General features: G+C 44.1%; 1 protein-coding gene across 13 annotated transcripts in view; it reads left to right on the forward strand.

Annotated features, from left to right (window-relative positions):
- The window catches only part of gatad2ab (GATA zinc finger domain containing 2Ab), a 133488-nt gene that overhangs the window by 86891 nt on the left and 21903 nt on the right, over positions 1-24694 (forward strand). For all 13 annotated transcript variants that reach the window (XM_052037729.1, XM_052037733.1, XM_052037740.1 and 10 more), the window contains one exon: positions 23017-23146. In XM_052037729.1, the coding sequence (XP_051893689.1) occupies positions 23017-23146 (130 nt within the window). The remainder of the gene's footprint in view (positions 1-23016; positions 23147-24694) is intronic.

Raw genomic sequence — 24694 nt, forward strand, 5'->3', positions numbered from 1 at the left:
TAGAAAGTATGGATTATGAGGAGAGGCTAAAGGAGCTAGGGTTGTTTTCATTGGAGAGAAGGATGAGGGGAGACATGATAGAGGTATACAAGATATTGAGAGGAATAAATAGAGTGGATAGCCAGCGCCTCTTTCCCAGGGCGCCAATGCTCAATACAAGAGGACATGGCTTTAAGGCATTGGGTGGGAAGTTCAAGGGTGATGTCAGAGAGAGGTTTTTCACCCAGAGAGTGGTTGGTGCATGGAATGTGCTGCCTGGGGTGGTGGTGGAGGCTGATACATTGGACAAGTTCAAGAGATTGTTAGATAAGCATTTGGAGGAATTTAAGATAGAGGGATATGTGGGAGGAAGGGGTTAGATAGTCTTAGGTGTGGTTTGAAGGGCGGCACAACATGGTGGGCCGAAGGGCCTGTATTGTGCCGTATTGTTCTATGGTTCTATCAGAGCAGCTTGTAATCGTGCTATATAGACTGCATCTTCAGTAGTCTGGTTATAGAGAAGTATTCAGAAAGTATGCCCAAAGATTAACAAAATGGGCTTCTAACAGCAAGTTATATACAGGTGTGCAGGGTAGGGAAATGAGAAAAGGAAGTTGGAAAATGTCACTGAATTATGTAGCCTAAGCAAGATTGAAAGGTACAGAGGCAAACAAATTTTTTAAAAAGTACATTGATAAATAGTAGGGAATGCTTCATACAAGGGTAAATCAGTGCACAGCGTGGACTCGGGCTGTGAAAATAAAAATGTGAAATGATTTAAGATACAGCAGTGAGAGGATATTTCAGGGTTTTCCAGATGAATGCATTAAAAGGGAGTCAATGACCTTCCTCATTCATAGTTGTCACGAATGCTGCTGGAGTGTCTCTGCAAAATAGGTGCTTGAGTGTTATAAGTGATCAAGTACAGTAATGCTGATTATCAGCAGCATCAATCAGAGCCCTGAAATCCCTGCTCATGGCTGTAACTTTGTACAAAAAACGGACAGAGGTAGCTCCTTTCGAAGCATACTGTTGGGATAACAGAAACCAAAGGTGGCTTGAATTTGCAAGGGGATCAAATGTGATTTGAATAGATGAGGTTGTGTTTGGTGGCTAACTTGAACTTGTGTGAGCTGAATTCCACAAATTATGGAGAGCTGGCAAATCTCAGTGAAACCATTGAGAACACTGCAGTTGGGGAATTGTTTGGTGCTTTCCAGGGCGATTGAAGTATAAGTCTATAACCATCAGCTGTAGGTGAGAAGATCCCAGGACAATAGTTAGAAGAGGTATTGGATGGATTTGTTATATTTTGAGCAATGATTGAAGGATTCTTTCATTTATAGACTATCTATACACAGGGGGAGCCCAATGGGTCCATTCTGTATGTGCCAGTTGAAAAATAGCTACCAAACCAAATCCCTCCTTCTAGCACTAGGTCTGTAGTCCTATAGACTACAGCTCTTCATGTAACGTGTCCTGCTACTATTTAAGTGTGGGTTTATGTTTCTACTGCTCTTGCAGGGAGGGAGTTCCAGACCCTTATCACCCTTTGATGTGGCAGCATTGTTCCCCATTTCTCCCCTCATCCTTCCACCAGTCACGTTAAACCCTTGCCCCCAGCATGTGACCCCTCTGATAAGGGAAATAGGTCCTTTCCATTTTCCCTTACTAGGTTCCTCACAATTTTACACATCTAAAGTGTCTATTCCAACAAAATAACCACAGTTTATCCCATCTTTCCTCAGTTGTAATTTTCCAGTTCCGGCAATATCCTTGTAAATCTGCTTTCCATTCTTTCCAATGTAATGCAACTGCATCTCTCCTGTAATGTGATGACCAAGATGATACGCAGTACTCTGTGCACCAAATGGCATTGTATGTAGTCCTGCCATGACCTCCCTGCGCTTTTATTCCATTCCCCTGCTAATAAAGGAAAGCATCCTGTGTGCCTTTTTAACCACCTCATTGACTTGTCCTGGTGCCTTTAAAGGACCTGTGAATGTATACTCCAGGGTGCCCCTGTTCCTCCACGTCACTACATTATCCTTCCTGTTGCTGTAAATTCCCATGCCTTGTTGCACCTCCTCAAATACATTTCCTACACTACTCTAGATTAAATTGCACTTGCAATACTTCTGCCCAGCTAACAAACCCAGCTGTATCTTCTTGCAGTCTAAAGCTTTCCTTCTCAATGTCAACCACATGACCAGTTTTTTTTTCATTACAAATGTCCTCACTCATGGGTTCCTGCCCGCAGAGTGAACTGGCTTGAATCCTGATTCTGGCCACACATTTGTGTGGAGAGTGGTGGATGGAGTTGAGGATTTTCCCAAATGCAATTCCAACAGTTGGTGGAAGAATACCAACTGGGTTAGCATGCATATCTTGGTGGAAAGCAAAGACTAATCTGAGGACCAAGGTTCCTTTCTTGACACAGATTTGGATATCACCCTGAAACAGATGGAAGGAAGGATTGGACAAGACCATTACACTGGTCCATCAAACACAACACAACCAAAAGTAGCATGAGCAAATCTTTGTCCTCCTTGGGAAGTTGGGGCAGGGACAATACAGCTTTTGGAGATGGGGGAGATGGAGGTTAGGGGTTGAAGGCAATCAAGTTATCTCTACACTCACAGATCCTTCTAATTCAGTTAAGTTGCTACTTATTCCCTGCAGCTGCCAATACCCTCTGTACTGTGTGGAGTATTTCACTCAACCTAATACGGTTTTGTTGTCCTTAAAGTAGATTATGCTGTAAAATCTAATACATGCCTATTTTCTGACTATTTTGGGAAGATGCTAAAGGAAGCTAATGTGACTTAAACACCAGTGTTTTTAATAAAATTAAGTCAAATTTGTATATTTTTCAAAGCACTAATTGACTGTATTTTCATGTTTGGTTCAAGTAAACTTCAAAAATGAACAATGAAGTTGTATAACAGCATTCTATGAATGGAATGAATAGGTAACCAAACTTGATGTTTTTCTGCTATTATGAACCTAAGGCTTTTGGGGAAGAGCTTAATTTTTAAACCAAAGAACAATGATTTTTTAAAGTTAAAGCCTCTGAATTATACTCCGGGATTTTTCAGTACTTGCCTTTTGCACTGCTTGCATTGATTGCTGGGAAGAAGGGGAACAATTGAGTAGGTTTAGCCTGTCTCCTATGGAGTCTTGAAGGTTGAGAATTTACCTCATTGAAGAGTATTAGATTCTGATGGAGCTGAGCAGAGTTCATGTTGGGGGACTGTAGAATTAATGGGCATAGTTTTAAAATTAGGAATCCACCAGTTAAGGCTAAGGTGAGAAAAATCTGAGACTGTAAATCTTTCAAAATCTTGTCCTTGGCGAGTTGTGGGTGCTGGGTTATTTAAGTCTATTCAAGATCGGGGTAGATCTTTGGATGTCACCTTTCTTTAAGGAGAAAGCCTTTTCCACCGTTCAGTCATTGCTTACCTGCACCCTAACCCAATGAACCTGCCTGTGCACTATACCCTGCAACTTTGTAGTTAGCAAAAAGTCACCAGTCTCACATTTAAGATGATCAATTGACCAATCATTGGTCATTTGTAGAAGAAAAGTCCAAGCTTCCACCATGTCTGCATGTCAAACTGCTTTGTTATTGCTACTGAAGGAAAGCTGAAGATGCTGTGAATATGAAATTTTGGAAACCTGAAATAAAAACTGAAAATACTGGAAATATTCAGCATGTTCTGAGTTCTGTTGAAAAGTTATTGATCTGAAATGTTAAGTGTCACTTCATCCAGAAATGCTGCCTGGCCTAAACTGTAGAGTGCGTTCACTGCAGTAGCAATTAGGCAGCACTTCAACAAGCAAACAAGACAAAAGCTTGGACTTCTCCACAAATGAAAACCAATGTTTGGTCAGTTGCTTTCCATCCTGATAGTCTCTGCTCGATTACTTAGTCCTTGCCTACTCTCATACTCCCTATCCAGTGAGAATAGTTTCTTTTTCCTAATCACTATTCCTATTAAACATTGATTAAGTTGACGCTGAACCTGCAGAAATTCAGAGAATTCCTTCTCTCTCGAAAGTATTGTGTGTTGGTGTCAGTTGTGAAAGAGTCTGATTTCAGCTAGAGATTGAAGTTGGACCATTCTGTCTGTTTTGGCTCCATGTTAAACCATGGCATTTTTGTTTAGTGCACCTGAATTCAGACCTCGTTTCTCATTGCTGCCCTCTGCATACCCCTCATTCTGTTCTGTGGGAATGGCTGAATTTAACCAGCACCCCCTCCTGAATTTTATCATGTTCTAATAAAGCTGCCAGGTATTGTAACCATATATATAGTGGCTAATGTTACATTTTTCCCATCTATGGTACAATATAAATTTATTTATTAATGTGTAGAGAATGATTGGCACAGTTGAGTACAGGAACACACTGAGGAATTCAAATTTGAATTTTGTAAGGCTTCCATAATGTCATGAGCAAATGTATGCATGTCCATAAACCCTTGATATTTTCATTCAAGAGATCCACATCTCTGCTTGCCCCACCAGCAACTCTTCTTTCCCCCCCTCCCCCCCCCCCCCCCCCCCACCAAATCCCACCCTCTTACTTATGGCTACTCTTGTTGGCAAAGGGATAGTTTAGGTATAGAATGCACAGATTAGTTGGATCTTTCAATGATGGCCAAATTTAAATATTTATATCCCATATAATCAAATCTGTGTTGTTATCATATTTTGCTGAAGTTGACAAAGTGCAGATTTCAATTAAAATGTTAGAGGGATAAAAGTCTGGATGAAGTCGGCTTTTGTAAACTCATTCTAAGCCTTCCCTGAATGGTTACATAAATATTAGAATCATCAAATCCATTTTGCCCCCTCATGAGTGGTAATTGCAATGTGAACTTATAAAACTTCCTATGCCAGTAGTAAATTCTCCCCTCGCCCAACCCCCATATTTCAGGTCTCAGTCCCTCTTGGTTTCTCCATTGTTTACTGACAGCGATGAGCTGTCAATGTGCATTAATTCCAACAAGATGTTAAAATCTATCTACAGATTGTGGGACTGTTGAAGTTCTGATACAGTCAGGGAATTTGTGAGTGAAGCTCAAGATTCCAGAGTTGTGCCAGCTATGAAAATATTTCAAATGTAAGTGTTGTTTAGATTTTATGGGCGAGTTGCATTAAAGTAGGATGGATTTCTCGAGCACAATAAGTGGATCTCACTTAAAATGAATGAAACTTGATGGATCTGTAGGCTTGTATTGTATTGCACCCGCCTACTCACATTGTGTTTCTCCCCCTCCCCCAGAAGTCTGGGAGAAACTGTCTTTGAATATTTCACAACACAAGCATATTTTAATACTATTAGAATAGATTTTTTTTTGTCCTGAGCTGAAGAACTTGACAAAATATTGGTGCGTATGAAAGAGATTTGTATATCCTTAGATTCCAGCCCCATTACGTTCATTAACAACTTTGACTGCCAACGTGGCAGTGACACAAAGGCTTGGAATGGCCAGTGGGATCCAACAGCTCTCACACTGAGTTACCAAACAAAGCAGCACTGGTGGGGCTCTCTGTTTATCCAGGCTTGAATCCCAGGGATGGCCCAAGATTGACCAGGCATATCATTTTGAGTTGCACTGCTGGAATTAGGCTCGGTCACTTGTGTATGTAGAGGCTGCAGGAAGGATCCTCGGCACCCCCAGTTGCATTTTTAGAAAGGTTTGAATCTCTTTCTGTGCATCTCCACGTTCTGTGTGTTTTGTTGTAGGCACTAATTGTTGCCGTATAAACTGTGCAGAGCCCTGGGTGTGATTGTAGCTTAGTCCCAACTTCTCTGGAATAGGTGCATGTTAAAACAGACCAATTGTGGCTAAGGTTGTGATGCCTCCCAGTACTGAAGAGACCCCGAGCCTGTCATTATCTGGTTAATCGTGGTAATCGGACAGGAGATTTTTTTTTAAACCAAGTATTTCGCACAGATTTAAACTTGTGTTTGTTCTCCATTTGAGTCTTCACCTACCCATCTTTATCAAAACTTAACATCTCATCCCTTGAGCTCATCCAGCTTTCCCTTATATGCGTGCAGTCCCCTCACTGAGTTCCCTGCTACCTTGCTCGTTTTATTTATGTTGATCTTTTGCAGGGTATCCTATTCACAAAGTGGTTAACAAATTTACCCCACATTCTCTGCAGAGTAATCCATTTTATGTGGACAGATTTGAGATGTTTAAGAGCTGGAATCTGGGGCTGCACAAGTATATGTCATTCTTTTAATTCCCTAAAAGAGAATTAATTCCCTACTTCTCATCAATTTTTTTTTTGAAAACTGCAGTTACTGGAAACCTAAACTAAAAACAGAAAATGCTGGAAATACTCAGCAGGTCAGGAAATTCCTGTCCAAAAAGAAACACTTGAAAGTTTTGGACCTGAAAATTAAGTCTGTTTCACTTGCACAGAAGCTGCCTGACATGCTGAGTGTTTCCAGCATTTTCTGTTTTTGTTTTATTTTACTTTTAATCAATTGGTCCAGTTGAGTAAACACATGACTAGCTGTCCACAAGGAAGACTTGAAAGCACTTTTTCTCACCCTGTGTTTCAGTGGGCAACCATCTGTTCACAGAATGGATTACTCTGCAGACCATGTGGAGCAAACTTGCCATCCATTTTGTGAGATCAATGCAAAGTTTTCAGCATGAATAAGTAGCAGAGAGCTGCTGTCATCTGAGCACTGGCTGAGGATACGGTCTGCTCCTGGGGCCTTGTTAATTTTATTTGGATGCAGCCTTTTCGCCAACTTGTCAGTCAGAAGTGGCAGCAAGGCACAGCCAAGTAGGTGGCTGTGGGATGGAGTCATGGGTGCTTGTGTTAAGGGCAGACTCATGGTTGAGGTAGTTGTCTTTTTCGGATGGGCTTTGAATTCAACATCCAGGAGACCAAGGTCCCATACCAACCTGCTCAAACCGCACCACGCTGCCTGTCAACAATGACAGTTCACAGTGAGACTGTGCAAAATGGGGAGGGATTCTATATCGTGGGAGCCATTCTTGGCAAAGGCAGATGTTGATGATGAAATTCACCACAGTCTTCAGTGCACCACCACATTCTTTGGTCAGTTGGGGGAATAGGTATTTGAAGATCAAGGCTCAGACCTAGCAATAAAACTCGTTGGCAACTTTGACCCATGCCCTCCTATTTGTATCTGAGACCTGGATTTACCTGTAGTAGCTAACACAAGCTGCTGGAAAGGTTACCACTCTTCAAAATCATTCAAATTTACTGAAAGGATAAGCAAATCAAGGTCAGCATCCTCTCCTAGGCCAGCACTGGCAATGTCGACGCCCTGATTACACTCAGTCAGCGATGTTGGGGAGGCCACATCATTTGCCAGACTTCCTGAAACACATGCTCCATTCCAAGCTTCGTCACAGAAAGAGATTACCAGGTGGCCAGAGGAAAAAGTTCAAGGATGTATGCAAAGCCTCCTTGAAATGTAATGTCCCCAGTGATTCCTAGGAATCTCTGGCCTGCAGCTGCTCAATGTGGAGAAGGAACATTCAGGATGGCAACAGATGACTCGAGTCAATGCATGGAGAGTACAATCAGCCCTGTGTAAACTCACAAACTACACACAAGCCTGCCCTGTCAGGCACCCCCCGCCTCATCTATGCAATTCCCACATTGGCTTAATCAGACACCTCAGAACTGACAAAACTGGAGTAACGAACAATCCACTGGGGGAACTCAGCAGGTCAAGCAGCACCTGTGGGTGGGGGGAGGGGAGGGAGGAAGTCAATATAGTTGACAATTCCTCTACTGCCCCACAGATGCTGCTCAACCCACTGAGTTCCTCCAACAAATTGTTTATTGCTCCAGATTCCAGCATTTGTATTCTCTTGTGCCTCCACAAAATGAGTGGAAACAAGTCATCCTCAACCTTGATGACTGCCTAAGAAAGCCAGGTGAAGGAAACAGTGTGCTTAACCCGAACTAGAATTGTCAAATCTGGAAAAGTGCTTCCAACATCAAAATTTCACCACCATTGAATGAAACTAAACGAAACTTTTTCTTCTGAGGTGTCTTACATTGCCTTGGATTGGGCTAATACATCTTCCAACCAGTGGAACAAGCTTGAAGTATAATCGAGACATGAGATACCGTAGATAAGGAAATCTGGAGCAACACAATATGCGGGAGGAACTCTGTGGGTCAGGCATCATCTTTGGAGGGAAATGGATAGTTGATGTTTTGGGCTGAGACCTTTCCTCAGGACTAGAAAGAAAAAGGGAAGATAGCCGATATAAAAGGGTGGGGAGAGGGGGTGGAGCACAAGCTGGCGGGTGATAGGTGAATCCAGGTGAGCAGGGGAAGGTAGGCAGGGGGGGAGTGGGAATAATCTAAGAAGCTGGGAGGTGATAGGTGGAAGTGACAAAGCGCTGAAGAAGATGGAATCTGATAAGAGAGGACAGTGGACCATAGAATAAAGGGAAGGAGAAGAGGAGGTGAACTGGAGGGAGGAATGAGTGGGTAATGGGCAGATAGAGAGGGCAGGGGAGGGGAAAGAGAAGAGGTGATGGGGCCGGTGGGATAAGGGAAAACAAAGGGGGGACAAAGGGGAGGGGTTGCCGGAAGTTGGAGAAATCGATGTTCATGCTGTCAGGTTGGAGACTACCAGGGAAGAATATGAGGTGCTATTCCTCTAATCTGCGTCTAGCCTCAACTTGGCGGTAGAAGAGGCCGTGGACAGACATGTTGGTGTGGGAATAGGAAGTAGAATTAAAATGGCTGGTGACTGGAACATCCTGGCTGTTGTGGCAGACAGAGCAAAGGTGCTTGATGAAGTGATCCCCCAATCTGAAGTATAGTCATTGGTGTAATGTAGGAAATGTAACAGACAATTTGCAGGCAGCAAGCTTTATGGTAATGAACAGGTAATCTGTTTTAGTGATGTTGCCTAAAGATTCAAAGTTGGTATAGCACCTGGATTTAATTCCACTGCTGCTCTTCTGAATAGTTTTGCTAATTTTTTTTTTACATCTATCTAAGTGAGCAGACAGCTTCAATTTAAACAGACCTGTCCTGATGAAGGGTCTCAACCCGAAACATCGACTGTTTATTTCCCTCCATAGATGCTGCCTGATCTGCTGAGTTCCTCCAGCATCTTTTGTGTGTGTTGCTCCAGATTCCAGCATCTGCAGAATCTCTTGTGTTTCAGTGCAATGTCTGGTTTGAAAGTTGTCAACTGCAACGGTGCAGCAATTTCTCAGTACAGCACTGGAGTGTCTAAGTGTTTGTACTCAGTTCTCTAGCATGGTTTTGGAGGAAATTCATATTACCATGGTGGAGGTATTCACAGCCTTACAGTGCATTAATGTGGATAAATCCCCAGGGCCTGATCAAGTCCATCCTCTGACTTTGACTTTGTAGGAGGCTAGAAAAGGAATTGCGGAGGCCCTTAGTGATATTTGCTTCATCATTAGCTACTGGTGAAGTTCCCAAAGACTGAAAGGTAGATAATGTTGTTCCATTGTTTAAGAAGTGTAGCAAGGACAAGCCAAGGAACTACAGGCTGGTCAGCCTGACATCAGTAGTGGGGAAGTTACTGAAGAGAATTCTGAGGGACAGGATCTACCAACATTTGGACAAACAGAGTCTGATTAGGAGTCAGCGTGGCTTTGTGCCTGGAAAGTCATGCTTGATTAACCTTTAGAGATTTTTAAAGAGGTAACCAAAAAGGTAGATGAGGGGAGGGCAGTGGATGTTTGGACCTTAGCAAGACCTTCAAGAAGGTCCCGCATGGCAGGCTGGTCTGGAAGGTTAGGTCCCATGGAATCCAGGGAGCGCTAGTTAGGTGGATTCAAAATTAGCTCTGGTGTAGGAAGCAGAGGGTGGTGGTTGGAGGTTGTTTCTCAGAATGGAGGCCGGTGACTAGTGGTGTGCTGCAGGGGTCGGTGTTGGTACCCTTGTTATTCGTTATTTATATAAATGATTTGGATGCAAATGCACAAGGCCTGATCAGTAAATTTGTGGATGACACGAAATTAGGGGATGTCGTTGATAGTAAAGAAGATTATCATTGATTACAGGGGGATCTTGATCAGTTAGGGAAGTGCACCAAGGAGTGGCAAATGGATTTCGATACAGATAGGTGTGAGGTGATGCATTTTGGAAAGTCAAACCAGCATAAGATTTAATGGTAGGGCACTAGGGAGTGTAATGGAACAGAGGGGCCTAGGAGTACAAGTGCATAGTTAATTGAAATCCGCGTCACAGGTAGACGGTGGTTAAAAAGGCGTTTAGCACGCTGGCCTTCATCAGTCAGGACATTGAGTGTAGGAGTGGAACATTATGTTGCAGTTGTATAAGTCGTTGGGGAGGTTGCGCTTGGAGCACTGTGTACAGTTTTGGTCACCCTGTTATAGGAAAGATGTGGTTAAACTGGAAAGATTGCAGAAAAGATTTACGAGGATGTTGCCAGGACTTGAGGGCCTGAGTTATAGGGAGAGGTTGGCCAGGCTGGGTCCTTATTCCTCAGAACGTAGGACAATGAGGGTGACCTTATAGAAATGTTTAAAATGAGAGGCGTAGATAAGGTGGACAGCAACAGTGTTTTCCCCAGGGCAGGGGAGTCCTAAACTAGGGGGCATAGGTTTAGAGTGAGAGGGGAAAGATTTAAAAGGGACCAAGGGGTAACTGTTTTGTGCAGAGGGCCATGAGTATATGGATCAAGCTGCCAGAGGAAGTGGGTGAGGCAGGTACAACAGTATCATTTAAGAAGCACTTGGATAGGTACATGGGGGGGGGGGGGGGCTTGGAGGGATATGGGCCAAACACAGGAAATTGGGACTAGCTGGGTGGGCCAAAGGGCCTGTGTCCGTGTATGGACTGGTTGGGCCGAAGGGTCTGTATCCGTGCTGTATTGCTCTGTAGACTCTATGGTGCTTGAACAACAAGAATGCTGTTGGTTCAGTCAGTACTGACACTCAAGCAGTTTATGTGCTTTACTGATTCTCTATTCCACAGAAAGAAGGGCAGTAGCAACAGGCAATACAGCGTGACTAACAGCTATTCCAGACCTATTCAGAACAATAAATTGCTGCTCAGGGTGAAAGGAAAATATCCTTCTAGCACTAAAAGTGAGCAGATGGCTGAAGTGAGATGCTGTAAAATCCACTGTCACCGAGTGAGGCTGGCCTGAGAATTGATGTTCTGAACATTTCAAGTTTCCCTACTCTCCTCCCTGCTCACCCCTCTCCCCCTCCACACCATTGACCAAGACACTAGGAAAGCTTGTTCCTCTCTTGTGACCGTTTTCTCTTCTAGTATCTTTGGAAGATTTCATATTGTGCCCAGAGTAAGAGAGAGAGAAACTATTATTTTTTTCAGGTGCTTGAATTAATTTACTGGATGTGGGTGTTACTGACTGGGCCATCTTTTGTTACCAATCCCTAATTGTTCTGAGAACTGGTGGGTAAGCATCTTTTTGACTTGTTGAAGGTGTCAGCAATGGTGTTGAGAGAGAGTGGCAACAAGTTTCCATGTCGTGTATAAAGTTTGTAGGGCAACTTGCAAATGAAGGAGTTTCCATGCACCTGCTGCCCTTGCCCATTCCCGCGGGACAGAATATGGGTCTGGGAGGTACTGTTAAAATGTCTTGCGAGTTGCTGCCATGTATTATTGGATTGTGTACACTGCATCCACTGTGTTGGTGATCGACAGAATGAGTATTCACAGCAACAAGAGAAAAGGGCCGTTGGTGAACCAAATGAAATGGGTTGGTTCTAGGATACTGCTCTGGGGGACTCATGCAACAATGCCGTGTGCATTAGATAGCCATCCAGTGACCACAAATATCTTCCTTTTGTACGAGGCACAACACTACCCAGTCCTGTTGTCTGCGATTTGATTTGACTTCAGTTTTGGGGCTCCTTGGTGCTCCACTCAGTCAAAGCAGTCACTCTCAACTCACCTCTGGAATTCAGCTCTTTTGTTCATATTTTGATCTGCGCTCGTACACAAACTCAACACAATGCTGATGGCAGCATTAAAATCTGGGTGAAAGCTAGAAGCTCTGAGCATTGGCACAAAAATAGCAAGCTGATGGGGCTGTAAAGGAACTGTTTGGTGTTCGTACTAGTTCAATATTAAACTGCCAGACTGTAGACCGAATGATCAGGATACATTCCAGAGAATATGAGAATCTTAAGGAAGTTCAGGATAAAATGCTATAGATACTGGAAATCTGAAATATATCAGAGGGGGGTGGGGGTACAGCACAGACCATGCGTTTACACTGATGGATGATAACCATTCAAAAAAAATGTCCACAATATTGTTCCAAATTGTATGATTATGTGAAATCATACAGCACAAAGAATCTTGCCTGTGCCAACACTCTGAGATTCATGGTAGTCCCACTTATCTCCCTTCCTGCAAATTTTTTGTACTTCATATTTATCTGGTTCTCTTTTGAAAGATCCAACTACTACATGATGTAAACATTTTCCCACTTCCACACCACTCCCACCCCCAGCTCTTTTGCCTTGGGGGGTGGGGGGGCGTTATCTTAAATATCTCTCTTTAGAAAGCTTAATTCCCTTTTACAATAGCCCTTTTATTTTAAAAACAATACATCTTCACAATGAGTTAATAGTCTGGCTCACCTTACACAGTTGGGCATTTCTAAGAGGCCATGTCGGGATTCCCTCATTTTGGCAGTATATGCTGATAAACTTCTTTCGAAGCATTTCCAAAAGCTGTGTGGATTTGAGTAACTGTTCAGTTCAAAAGTGAATAATCTGGCACATATCTGTACAAATCCCATAGGCTGTTTGCCTTTGAATTGTGTAATTTGATTGCTCCACTCAAACTGTCCACCAACCCTTGCAGCATTGTTATTTGGCTTTGCTGGAACATAAAGCCCACTTGTACCCCCTGTGAATTGCTGCAGCTTTGAAGAAAAATGCACCAGGCTTTTTTTCCACGGCTTCTTTCATAATTAAATAGCGTAAATCACTTGTGTAGAAGGGAAGATGAGGGTGGACAGTGAAGTTGTAGAGAGAGAAAAGTGCAAAAGTGAGTCAAAACTTTTGTGCAAGGTGTCAGTGCTTTGGTATTATTTACCCCTCAACATCACTGTTATCTGGTCAATGTTGCATTATTGTAGACGCTAGTTCTAGAGTTATAGTTATACAACTTGTACAAGCCCTTTGGCCCAACTTGTCTGTGCTAAGCAGGATGTCTATCCAAGCCTATCACATTTGCCTGTGTTTAACCCATATCTCTCTCAACCTTTCTATCCATGTACCTGTCTAAATGTCTTATAAACACTGTAACTGTACCCACCTCTACAGCTTCCTCTGGCAGCTTGTTCCACTTACCCACCATCCTCTCCGTGGGGGGGGAAAGTTTCCTCTCTGGTCCCTTTTTAAATCTTTCCCCTCTCACCTTAAATCTATGTCCTTTATTTTTAGTTTCCCAACCCTGGGAAAAAGACTCTGACCATCCACGTTATCTATGCCCCTCTAAGACCACCCCTCAGTCTGCTACGCTCCAGGGAGAACGGTCCCAGCCTAGTTATGTATAAGTGGCTGCCATGGAGCCAGCTGCATAACATTTCAGAGGTACAGCTACAATGGCTGTAAATATTGGGATGTTCTGAAGTGATGAAAAATGCTGCATTATTGGAAAGTTTTCTTCTGATTCCTGGCAGTGAAATATTCTGCCACTGATAGAGCAGGGTCAGAAAACCTCAGAGATTGAATGGAAGTGAAGCTATGGGAGGCAATATCAGGGAGTGGGATAGCTTTGAAAACATGGACAAGTTGGACAGAAGTCAGTGAAGGTTGGCTGAGACAGGAGTTACGGCTACACAGAAGATGGGACTGCAGTGGTCTGACTGGCTGATATGATTTCTGGGGGTGGGGAGGGGAACAGTCCAACACTGGAGAAACCAAGGCTCAGTGATAATTGTGGATAAAGATTTTGTGGTTGGTTTTTTTTGAGTCGGGCATATTCAAGAAATGACCTGACCTGGAAACGAGGGAAAGTATAGCATCAGTAATTTGTCTCACAGCACAGACACAAGTCCTGCAGCCACAGAGTCCATGTCAACTATCAAGTATCCATTTACATTAAACCTAAGCTAGTCCCATTTTATTCTCCCCATGCTCCCACCAACCTGCCCAGGTTCTACCTGCTCATCCACAGACTGGGGGCAATTAACCTACCATCCTGGAACTGGCAAACAGCCAAGGTGATGAGTCAGTGCGAGAGATCTGTCATCTCTCAATATTCTTAGTATAACAAGCCCACAAGAATTATTTTCTTTTTGAAACTGGGGTACAAGAGACAGATTTCCACTGGATTGGCTGTTCTGTGGTGTGAGTGGAATTGCTCCAATTATCTTTGCTTCTCGAATGTTTTCCATTAAAAATCACGGGTAGAGACTTTACCTCCTCTCTGATAGTTGCTTCGTGGTTTCAGCGAAGTAGCAGAGGGTGATGGTTACCTGTAGAATTGTGCCCAACTATGGAGAGTTACATCAGAGTCAGGTTTATTACTGTCTTATGTGACGTGAAATTTGATGTTTTGCAGCAGCAACACAGTGCAAAGACATAAAATTACTATAAATTACAGAATAAATAAGTAGTGCAAAGAAAAAGGAACAATGAGGTAGGGTTCATGGACCATTCAGAAATCTGATGGCGGAGGGGAAGAAGGTGTCCCTGAATCGTTGAGTGTGGGTCTTCAGGCTCCTGAACCACCTCCCCGATGATAGTAACGAGAAGAGGGCATGTCCCAGATGGTGAAGGTCTTTGAAGTCACCGCCTCTTGAAGTCCTCGATGGCAGGGAGGGTTGTGACCATGAGGTTGCTGGCTGAGTGTACAACCTTCTGCAACCTCTTGCGATTCTGTGCATTGGAGCCTCCATACCAGGCGGTGATGCAACCAGCCAGAATGCTCTCCACCATACATCTGTAGAAATTTGCAAATGTCTTTGGCGACATACCAATTTATACTTACCAAATACTTGTTGGAGTGGGAGGAACTGCCAACTTGGAAGTTAGAATGATTGTGTCCTGGGGTTAGATCGTGAAAGCCTGGAGGCCAAGGTCTGGAAATTGAGGGTCTGTTTGCGGGCCGATTGTTTTGGTGCAGGTAGCACTGGTCGGCAGTACTACTTTTAAGCACATTGAATTATAAACCTAAATTTAAGTGGGTTTCAGAGGAGTTGGCTAATATTGTGATCACTAGCTGGTTAGTCTATTGGAGCTCCAGAGTGCTGTTACATGAATGAGAATATCTCCATGCACATCCATACCATTGTCATCCCATCGTGTTGCCTTTGTCCCATGTGTGAATTCGAAGTCCTTTTGTGCAGCTCCAACAGGAAAACATCAATAACAGGAGTAATGGCCCCTTCGGTCCCTGGAGTTCATTCCACCAATCTGTTAAATTGTGGCTGATCTTTGGATTTGTCGGAGGAGTTACTTTGATTCTTCAAGGCTTTGCTGGCTCTCTGCGAGATCACGCCATTCTCTGGCTCTTTCTCCCCTTGCAAGTTCTTCTTCCCTCACCAATCTATCTAGTTCTCTTTCAAAAGCACTCTCAGAATTTTCTCTGGCCTTTTAGGCAGTGAATTCTAAAATATGACTATCAATGCATGAGAGAGACTTTCTTCATATCATCTGCGGTTCTTTTGCTGATTTACCTTAAATCTGTGCTCTTTGGTTCTTGACTTGTCTGCCAATGGGAACAGGTTATCTCCATGCACTTTGTCCAGCCTCTTAATGATCTTGTGCCCCTGTATCAATCTATTCAATCTTCTCTTTAAAAAAATAATTTTCCCTTCTTCTGCAATCTATTCACATAACTGAAATTCCTCATACCTGGGTCATTCTATTATATCACCTCTGTACTTGCTTGATAAAAATGAGCAGGAGAATGAGAGACTTTATGAAGACTTGGACATTGTTGGACTGAGGAAAACTGCCAGGTGAGTGTAGTAAGATGAAGGAATAACAGGCAAGTGGCAGATGATGTTTTAAGCAGAAAAATGCAAATACGTTTAGGTAAAGGTAATATAGAAGGTACATTGTAGAAACAGAGCTGGGTATATATGCACACAAATCTTTGAAGAGGGCATGAGAAATTGAGCAAGTATTTGGAAGCGTATGTATTCCTGGAGCTTATAACCGGATATATAGGGTTTAAAAAAAAGATGATTATGTTGACCTGTGTAGCTGGGACTAGAGTACTGTGTCCATTTCTATCGTCAGCAAGTAATGGAAGCCATCATTGGCAGTGCTATCCGTGGCACTTACTTGTCAGTAACCTGCTCATGGATCCCCACTTCTGAGTTTCAGATCTCATCGCAGCCTTGACTGACAAATGGACTAAAAGAGCTGAATTCTCAGGATTCTAGCGAGTGACTGCCCTTGACATTAGGGCATTATTTGATGAACTGCGACATTAAGATGTTCTGGTAAAATTAAAGTCAATGGTTATGAAATGGAAAATACTCCAGTGGTTGGAGTCATTCCTCACATAAAGGAAGATGATTGTGGTTCTTGGAGGTCAGTCATCTGCCTTATGCCCATTCAAGGTCAGAAATGGGGATGTTTGCTGATGACTACACAGTGTTCAATTTCATTTGCAGTGTCTCAGCGAGTCATGGAGTCATAGAATCATAGAACAGTACAGCACAATACAGGCCCTTCGGCCCACAATGTTGTGCCGGCCTTTAAACCTTGCCTAAGACTATATAACCCCTTACTCCCACATATCCCTCTATTCTAAATTCCTCCATATGCTTATCTAGTAATCTCTTGAATTTGATCAATGTACCTGCCTCCACCACCACCCCTGGCAGCACATTCCGTGCCCCAACCACTCTCTGGGTAAAAAACTTTCCTCTGATATCTCCCTTGAACTTCCCACCCATTACTTTAAAGCCATGCCCTCTTGTATTGAGCATTGGTGCCCTGGGAAAGAGGCGCTGGCTGTCTACTCTATCTATTCCTCTTAATATTTTGTACACCTCTATCATGTCTCCCCTCATCCTCCTCCTCTCCAAAGAGTAAAGCCCTAGCCCCCTCAGTCTCTCCTCATAATCCATACTCTCCAAACCAGGCAGCATCCTGGTAAATCTCCTCTGCACCCTTTCCAATGCTACCACATCCTTCTTATAATGAGGCGACCAGAACTGAGTTTTGTAGAGCTTCATCATTACCTTGCGGCTCTTAAACTCAATCCCATGACTTATGAATGCTAACATCCCATAAGCTTTCTTAACTACCCTATCCACCTGTGAGGCAACTTTTAGGGATCTGTGGATATGGACCCCCAGATCCCTCCGCTCCTCCACACTACCCAGGATCCTGCCATTAACTTTGTATTTCACCTTGGAGTTTGTCCTTCCAAAGTGTACCACCTCCCACTTTTCCAGATTGGACCTCCCACTTTTCCAGATTGGACCTCATCTGCCACTTCTCAGCCCAGCTCTGCATCCTATCAATGTCCCTCTGCAATCTTTGACGATCCTCCACACTATCCACAACATTTGCAAACTTGCCAACCCACCCTTCTACCCCCTCATCCAGGTCATTAATAAAAATCACGAAAGTGAAGCAGCCCAAAGGAATGCAGGAAGAACTAGACAAGATTCAGGCATGAGACATAGCAAGTCAGATTTGCACTTCAAGTGCCAGGCAATGGCCATCTCCAACAAGAGAGAATCCAATCACCTACCCTTGACGTTCAATGGCATCACCATCACCATGCCATCAATATCCTGAGTGTCATCATCGACCAGAAACTCAACTGGGCCAGCCGCACAATACCAAGGCTACAAGAAGCAGTCAGAGGCTGGGTGTCCTGCAGTGTGTGACTCATGTCCTCACACCCCAAGGCCTTTCCACCATCGATGAGGTACAAACTGGGAGAGTGATAAAATGCTCTCTGCTTGCCCGATGAGAGCATTGCCAACAACGCTTAAGGCTGAACACTCTCCTGGACAAAGCAGCCCACTTCACTGGCACCCATCCACCATCTTAAATTTTCATTCCCCACCTCCACTACCACCACTGCACAGTGGCTGCAATGTGTAACAAAGTGCACTGTATTACTTGCTCACACTACTCCCAAACCAAGGACGGGGGCAGCTGTTGCTTGGGAACTGCAGGTTTCCCTCCTAGTCAATAAACTTGACAATAAATTAGACAGTAAACTTGAACTTGAAGTCTCACACTATCCTCCTACGTCACTCTGGAACTCCCTGCCCAGCAGCACGATAGGAGTAACTGACCAGAAGGACCCCAGTGATTCAGTAAGGCAGTTTACTGCCTCCTCAAGGGCAATTGGGAATGGGGCCGTAAATACTGGCCTTGCCAGCTATGGCCAGATCCTGAATTCATTTGCGGTCCCTGGTCTGCATCGGGTCTGCTAGCTTCGCCAGGATCTGTGTGTTGCTATCTATCCAACTACAATTGTTCTGTAACATCTCTGGCTTTGTGCATGTATCTCATGAGGTTAATGGAACAGCCTGTTACGGTAAGACAGGATGTTTATAGATTACGTTGGGAAGAGTACTATCGGCGTTTCCTGTATCTGTGTAGCAAGACATTGAGATCTAAAGGTGTGGCTCTGACTTTGGCTGTTTTTTTGTACAACTTTCTGCAGTCCGTTATGTTCTACAAGTTATAATTAGCTCCAAAGCTGATGTGTGTTGAACTTGAAGAAAAAACTGGGAAACTGAAATTGCCTCACTAAACCTTTGTTTCACTTTCACTGCCTCAATATCTCCTTATGTGGCACGGAGTCAAATTTAGTTTCATAATGGTCCTGCGCTGCATATTTTTACATTATTGTCATATTAAAAATGCTACAAATTTGCTATGATATTATCACGTTCAGTGATGTTTCCTTTTGAGTCTTGTATTTGTATGTTTTGATGTTTGTGTAAGATTGAGCAACGTACTTTGTTACTTGGTGGCTTTTCCAACAAGGAACCTCGTACTTTACTGTGAAGCTGCTGCGTCGAGTTCACTGACACCCAGCAAAATGGGTTCCATATGGTGCTGAGCTGCTTGTGCTTGCCATACGTGCTGTAGAAAATGGGTTATCAGAAAAAAAAAACACCGTGTAGCCTCAGCAAAATGCTGTACAATTTCAGCAAGACATAGAACTTCAACCCCTCGTAATAAAGGCCAAATATATGGTCTGCTGCACCTGCTTTGTGTCTTGTGAACTAGCGCACCAAGATCGCTGGGTACACCACTTTTATTTTCGGTTTTAAAATTACTTTTGTTTCACTGATTAATAAGATGAGAGGTCATGGAATTACGGGTAGGATAACAGAATGGGTGGAGCATTGGCTGGTCGACAGGAAGCAAAGAGTGGAAATAAAAGGATCTCGTTCTGGTTGGTTACCGGTTACTAGTGGTGTTCCGCAGGGGTCGGTGTTGGGACCGCTCCTTTTTACCTTGTACATTAACGATTTGGATGATGGAATAAATGGTTTCGTGGCTAAGTTTGCGGATGACACCAAGATAGGGGGAGGAGTAGGAAGTATTGAAGAGATAGGAAGGTTGCAGAGGGACCTAGACAGTTTAGGAGAATGGGCAAGGAAATGGCAGATGAGATTCAATGTGGGGAAATGTGCAGTTGTACACTTTGGAAGCAGAAATAAGCAGGCAGATTATTATCTAGGAGGAGAGAAAATCCAAAGCACGGAAGTACAAAGGGACTTGGGGGTACTCGTGCAGGATACCTTAAAGGTTAACCACCAGGTCGGATTGGTGGTAAAGAAAGCGAATGCTATATTGGCATTCATTTCGAGAGGTATAGTGTATAAAAGTAAGGAAGTGTTGATGAGGCTCTATGGGGCACTAGTGAGGCCTCATTTGGAATATTGTGAGCAGTTTTGGGCCCCACATCTTAGGAAGGATGTGTTGACGTTGGAGAGGGTTCAGAGGAGATTTACGAGGATGATTCCAGGAATGAAAGGGCTTACGTATGAGGAGCGTTTGTCGGCTCTTGGACTGTACTCACTGGAGTACAGAAGAATGAGAGGGGACCTCATAGCGACATTTAAAATATTGTTAGGAAAGGACAGAGTAGATGTGGCTAGGCTGTTTCCCTTGGTGGGTGAGTCCAGGACCAGAGGGCACAATCTTAGAATTAGAGGGTACAGTTTCAAAACAGAGATGAGGAAAAATTTCTTTAGCCAGAGGGTAGTGAATTTGTGGAACTCCTTGCCACGTACAGCAGTGGAGGCCAGATCAGTGGGGGCGTTCAAGGAGGAGATAGATAAATATCTAAATAGTCAGGATATCAAGGGATATGGGGATAAGGCCGGAAATTGGGATTAGAATAGTTTTTCTTCTTCCCCCATTCCCCATTTCTCATTTCTATTTCCCTTTCCTTGGAGCAGACTCGATGGGCCGAATGGCCTGCTTCTGCTCCCTTGTCTTGTGATCTTGTGATTGTAGATTTTCAAAAGGCTGTTTACAAAGCCAGACAAACTCAGTCCAGTTTTCCCTAGCGAGAGTGGTGGGGTTCAATAAAGGTGTCACCCAGGACTGTAAGGTTGAGATGGGTTCCAGTACTTTGACAGTGTGGCAGTAAAGAAATGGCTGATATCTGTCCTGTTTCAACAAGGTGTGCAACAGGGTGGAGAACTTGGAGTTGGTTTTATTCCTGTACACCGTGATTCTTCTGGGTAGTGGTGGGCTTCGAGATGTGGCCGGAGGAGGCGTGATGCCTCACGTGCATCCTGTAAGTCGGATGCAGTGCAGCCCAGATGATCATTTTAAGCTGGGTACCAGTCTAGTGGAGTGCTTTGCTCTGGATGCTTCCAAACTACTTAAACACTCATCTAAGCCGATGGGAGAGTATTCCAACAATTGTGCCTTGGAGGTATTTGTCATTTAGGACACTTTATCAGAATGGGCTGGTTCTTGGTATTTTCTTAATTAGGTTGCATCTTGAAATGAATGTTTACATTGACAACTTAGTGAAACAAATTCTGAGTCACCCCCAAACAAATTCTGAGTCACCCCCAAACCACTGTGGTGAGTTGCACCATCGTTGTAATGAGAACTGTTGACTGAAGCAGCCTTACAGCAAGGGAGCACCATCAGTGCAGCCACTTTCCAACTTCTCTTACTGAAGAAACTATAGCTTGAACCGTGACATGGGTTAGTCCTTCGGCTGCATGGTCTCGCACAGAATTCAGCAGTGTTGAGATAAATGGATGTGGGTTTTAAAACAAGTAGGCGATTCCCTGCTCCCCAACTCTTTCAGAAATGAACAGGTTGGGAGATCTCCAGTCACTATTTCAGTGAACTTTCTTGCGCGCAAAATGTTTGGATCATCTTAAAGGACTTTATTTCAGAAACTGTTTTACAAAGGATATTTTATGTGCACTCATCACAATGCAGTCTTAAATTCACGTTGACCTTCGCAGATCTAAAGCCTGCAAGGAAGTAACAGCCAGGCTGGCAGTGTGCTGTGCCGAACCAGGCTTTTTCTGTTTGTTTGATGGGCTCCATTTTGTTTCAGTACCTGAATCCTACCTCCCTTCATAAAATGAAGGCAATGTGTCTCAAACCAGTTTCAGCCGGCTGTTGCCATGGGTTCCACTGGGGCAGTCAGGTGACAGAGGGAAGGGAAATGCCTAAGTCACATGACAACTTTTTCTTTCTGGCCAATTACATACAGGAAGTTTGTTCCCAGTCACTTAATTGCATGGATGCTGGCTGCTAGCTGATGGGTGGTGTCATCTCTGGCTTACTGATTGTCTGAAGCAGGATACTGTCAGAGTGCAGAGGGAGTATCAGAAAGTGCCACTATATGCAAGGGTTCTGTGAACACACTTAGCTGTGGAATTGTGTCCATGGCAATTGATGATACTCGTGACTTTTGGAAAATCGCCTGGACCAGAATTTAACTTCCAAGTGAAGAAATTTCTTCTTTTGGAAAAAATGAATAAATTCTCCTCACTTTGCCATCTGTGGACTTTGTATCAAGGGGAGAGATGGTAAATGTGGGATCTCCCATGGGCTTGTGAGGGTTTCACCTCTGTTTCCCGTGCACCCTGCCCCAGTGACCACAGACGTGACTGTGCCAGGACTGCTGTGCATGTGAACAGTTAGATTATGAGTGACACACATGGAGCAGCTGCTGCCTCTGTGAAAGGGGAGAAGTTTATGCAGCACCAGCAACCCACACTTTCAAACGGAAGTGCAATGAAGCAAGGATAACAACAATAATCTGATCAATGATCACCACCCTGCTGAACTCCCGTTCCTTCCACGTCCCCATTCCAGCTCTATAAACCTACCCCTTGCACCTCTACCACCCCCTCAATCGCCTCTCTTGCGCCAGGCCCCCTCTCTCTCCCCCAACACCCGCCCACCTCGCCCCCATCCCCCTGCTGGCCCCTCTCATGCCACCTACCCCCTGCCTGCCCCTCTTGCCCCCCCCCCCACTATCTCACCCCACCCCTCACTCCCCCCAACCAGCTTTCATCCCCCCCCACCCCCAGCACTTGCCCCTCTCACACCCATTCCTTCCTACCTCTCCACACCCATTCTCCCACCCCCCCCCCCCCCCCCCCCCCACAGCCATTCTCCCCAACCGCCACACCTAGCCGGCTCGCTCCACATTGATGATGTAAACATTCAGGCAGATCTGTTGGCACCAGTTCAAGGACCCTCTATCTATTTCATGTAAACCCATTCAGCAATCGAAAAGGTTTTTTCCCCTTCAAACACAGTGGCTGTTTAATTTGGATCATCAAGGAGAGGTTGAAGTGAATAGACTCCATGAAACTAGTGAAACTGATGAGCTGATAGGATGAGATTACTGAGGCTCTACGTACATTCTATACACCTGAGAGGTGTTCTTGTAGGGGAGAAATCATGGGATTGTCTGTGGATGAGTTGAGAGACTGTGCTCTCTGCGTGGAGGGCCATACAGTTTGTGAATGTTCTCCTTGTCCTTTCCAATCCCGTTTGCCCTGTTCAACCTGCAGTCCAATCTCTTTCAGCGAAATGAAGAAGGGAAAACGCGCCCCATCTCCAGATATCATCATCCTCTCTGACAACGAACCCTCAAGTCCTAGGCTGAACGGGCTCTCGAAAGAACTAGGAAGAAGTGCAAATACAGATGATATTATGGTGAGGCAGAACTTCACTCATCTCTACCTGCAAATATCTTTTATTTATGCAAGTACATGTTTACATGCAACATTTATTTTTGAACTACTGATAGCACGTTGGGTAAATTGCATTTTCAAAGAGCACAGACACGATGAGCTGAAAGGCTTCCTTCCTCTGCTGTATGTTTCTTTGTATACATCCTTTATCACGTTGCTCCATTTCCAAAGGGTAACTAGATTTTTAAACCAAATATTTTACTCCTTCCACCTCCCTTTGTGGATTATATATGTAAGCTTAAAGTAAGATATCTTTATCAGTCACATGTACATCGAAACACACAGTAAAATGCACCTTTTGCGTAGAGTGTTCTGGGGGCAGCCCGCAAGTGTCACCATGCTTCTGGAGCCAACATAGCATGCACACAACTTCCTAACCCATATGTCTTTGGAACGTGGGAGGAAACCGAAACACCCGGAGGAAACCCACGCAGACACGGGGAGAATGTACAAACTCCTTACAGACAGTTGCCGGAATTGAACCCGGGTCGCTGGTGCTGTAATAGCGTTACGCTAACTGCTACACTACCGTGCCTACCACTACATCTCTGTATATCCCTGAATTCTAATTTCACAGGCACCTTGTCATTCTGAATAAAGTTTTGGAATTGCGAACAATCTTTGGCTCCTTTTGGGTTTTGCAGCAAGTCTTGGTTCAGTGTTTAAGTGAGTGCTGATTGGTAGGGCCCCAAAAGGGCCATTTGTTAACTGGCCTGATCTGATCTCCATCGAGTTGCTCTGATTTTTGCCAGTGTCCCTCACTAGAGATGGTGTGAAGAGTCTGTTTGTCCCTTGCTGCTCTTAACTGGGCATTAAGAGCAGAAACCTGTGATGCCCCAATAGTCAAAGAGCCCTCTGATGGCGTAGAAGTTGGCATGTGTTTCTCTTAGAAACGATACTGAGTAGTGTCTGGCCCCTGTGAAGCTGTACCCCTGCCCCAAGAGTTGCATCCTTGAGAAACAATTGTCCCATAAGAATGGAAACGAGAATAAAGGCGTTATCCTGTCTCTGCAACTGCATCTGGAAGGAACTATTGATCAGAAGCCAGGCACAAGCACGGTCTGAGAGAGAAAGCGGTGTGGTGCTAGCAATCCAGTAGCCTGCATGATAATCTGGAGTCAAGAGTTCAGATATCAATGCAGCAGCTGGGTAATTTAAATTCAGTCACTGTACAAAAGTCTGATCTCCGTGATGGTGAGAGTAAAGCTCTGCTGATTCCAGACCCACGACGGTTATTGCTTAACTGTCCCCTGAAATGGCCTCATTGATCAAGGGCATTAAGGGGTGGGCATTAAATGCTGATTCCAGCAATATCCACGTCCTGTGAATGAATTTCAAGAAGAAAAGATGCAAGGCATTAAATTGGAAGGTATAAAAATAGCTGCAGATAGGATATCTGTGGGTCGCAGTTAGACACAGTGGTGAAGAAGGTGTATGGAACACTTGCCTTCATCAGTCGGGGCATTGAGTACAAGAACTGGGACATCATATTACGGATGTACAAAATGTT

Source organism: Pristis pectinata, chromosome 24 (genome assembly GCF_009764475.1).
Source record: "Pristis pectinata isolate sPriPec2 chromosome 24, sPriPec2.1.pri, whole genome shotgun sequence".
NCBI classification, from domain to species: domain Eukaryota; kingdom Metazoa; phylum Chordata; class Chondrichthyes; order Rhinopristiformes; family Pristidae; genus Pristis; species Pristis pectinata.